This window comes from Morone saxatilis, unplaced genomic scaffold, assembly GCF_004916995.1.
Source record: "Morone saxatilis isolate NCDOM2014 unplaced genomic scaffold, NCSU_SB_2.0 Contig20, whole genome shotgun sequence".
Classification (NCBI taxonomy): Eukaryota; Metazoa; Chordata; class Actinopteri; family Moronidae; genus Morone; species Morone saxatilis.
The window spans coordinates 16,481,881-16,483,936 of NW_023339763.1; the positions used below are offsets into that span (position 1 = coordinate 16,481,881).

General features: G+C 39.0%; 1 protein-coding gene across 1 annotated transcript in view; it reads left to right on the plus strand.

Moving 5' to 3' along the window:
- Positions 1-2,056, plus strand: part of gria3a (glutamate receptor, ionotropic, AMPA 3a) — a 69,288-nt gene that overhangs the window by 43,270 nt on the left and 23,962 nt on the right. Inside the window, exon 9 of the mRNA XM_035667186.1 lies at positions 319-426. Within this exon, the coding sequence (XP_035523079.1) occupies positions 319-426 (108 nt within the window). The remainder of the gene's footprint in view (positions 1-318; positions 427-2,056) is intronic.

Genomic DNA, 2,056 nt, shown 5'->3' on the forward strand with positions numbered 1-2,056 from the left:
ACATTTAGACTATTAGGTTTGTCTTGCTGGAATTAATTTTTATCAGTCTTCTAGTGCTCTACTGATGCTGCTTTCTTGTTATGTAAGAGAACATTTGCTGAGCCAGGAATAGCTTACGCCTACTCTGCTGAAGTGTAGCCCAGGTGAAGTGAGAAGCACCACTACAAGCTTTTTATAAAATCATACATCAGGCAAAAACCAACACTGTCTCCTGCTGTATAGATAGAGCCGACCAACTCCCATCGTACTTGGAGGCCCTCCTGGAAAAAATTTCTTTCTGCTTCTCGTAATAACTGTGAACCTTTGTGTCGTTTTCAGATCGGCTACTGGAATGAGTACGAAAAATTTGTATATATTATGGATCAGCAGGTCACCAACGAGTCCTCTTCTGTGGAAAACCGAACAATTGTGGTCACTACTATTATGGTACACTCTCAAGCAGGTTTTAAGTGTTTCACCTTAAGATTTCTGCCACTCAAGGTCAAGGTGTCCATTGTTGCAATCTGTCCTGGGAGGGTAGAATAATTTTATTTTCAGTTGCTTTCCATCCACTCACTACATGTTGAAACAGTCGATTCACAAAGAGTGTTTCAACTGTATCCGTGTGGGTGCCAAAGCATTTTGGTTTTTTTATATTACAGTGGGCTGTTGTAGTAGTGACATCACAATAACGGCTTTGGTAACGATAACTATAGCGATAGACACCATCGTATTTACATTGAGTGCATACGTAAGTAAAAATGTTTCCCTCTCATTAAGTAAAGTGTCAGTGATGCCGGGGTAAACCAGCTGTGTCTCACTGGAGACATGAAATGATCTGCACACACAAGGAGGACATAAACAACCGAAGGCTGCAACCTTTGGCTGTTTATCCCTTTGTTCAAGATTATGTCAACTTACCTAAAAACTTGTTGAATTGTAATGTAGGTATGTCTAAAACCAGTGCTCCCGGTATATCAGGCTCAGAGTCAGACGCAGTGCTAGTGAGACTAGTTACAGACAGCGATCGCAGGATAGTCATCATCAGCCATTTTTAAATGTAAGATAAGGTACGCCTTATCTTACATTTAAAACCATGGCCTCTCGTTCCTTCTGACTTTGCCTATTATGTTTTCATCTTAGGCAAATTCAGAATGTGATAGTCATACATTCTCATTTCAATGTCTAGAAACTCATAATCCTCATGACCATGCAGGAAATACAACAGTATTTAGAGTGAGGAAGGAAAAACTGCAGAGTAGTGTCATTGCATTATTTTCTCACTCCCAGGCATGCCTTTGGTTTGAATAAAGACAACTCTTATTTTAGATGCATCACAGTCACGTTCATTAACTTCATGTTGCTTTGCCACATTCCATAACTTTAAAAGAAAGTGCCATATATAATGAAAGGGCATCCTGTTATTACAGGAATACGACTCTTTCATTTTGTCTTTTATAACATTGTACATGACTGCAGACTGGAAGAGAAGTTAAAGAGTGAATAGTTTCGAACAACCAAGTAAGAAATCTTCTGTATATTAGGAAAACACCATGTAACAATCTCCTCTGAAGATGACTTCTATTGTAAGTCAAGTAACCTCTGAAAAACATGTTCATGCCAAACAACAAAGTAAATCACCATTGTTGAATATCCCCAAGGTGACATCAGTTCATCTAAAGAAGGTTTAACGGCAAACATGTTTTACTTTTTGGAGGAATTACCTGATATTTTATTGAAATCCAAGGCACAGAGGTGATGTGGAAAAGTCAAACAATAGAATCAAGACAACAAGCAGATTATTTTATTGTCATGATAGTAATGAATGAGAAGAAAATTTAATCAGTATGACATTTTTATTTGGTCATACAGTTACTCTTCTGATGTGGCTCACACGTATTTTGCACATATTAATATTTGTTTGATGAACAAATTAAACTCCATGTGCTCGGTGTCTGTTATCTCTCTGCGGTCACTGACGTTTACTTTATGAACCGGAAAAGTGCTCCATTCAGCTTGTCCTCCTTCTTGTGCCACGCTGATGCAAAGCACATGCAACCCCCCCCCCCCCCCCCCC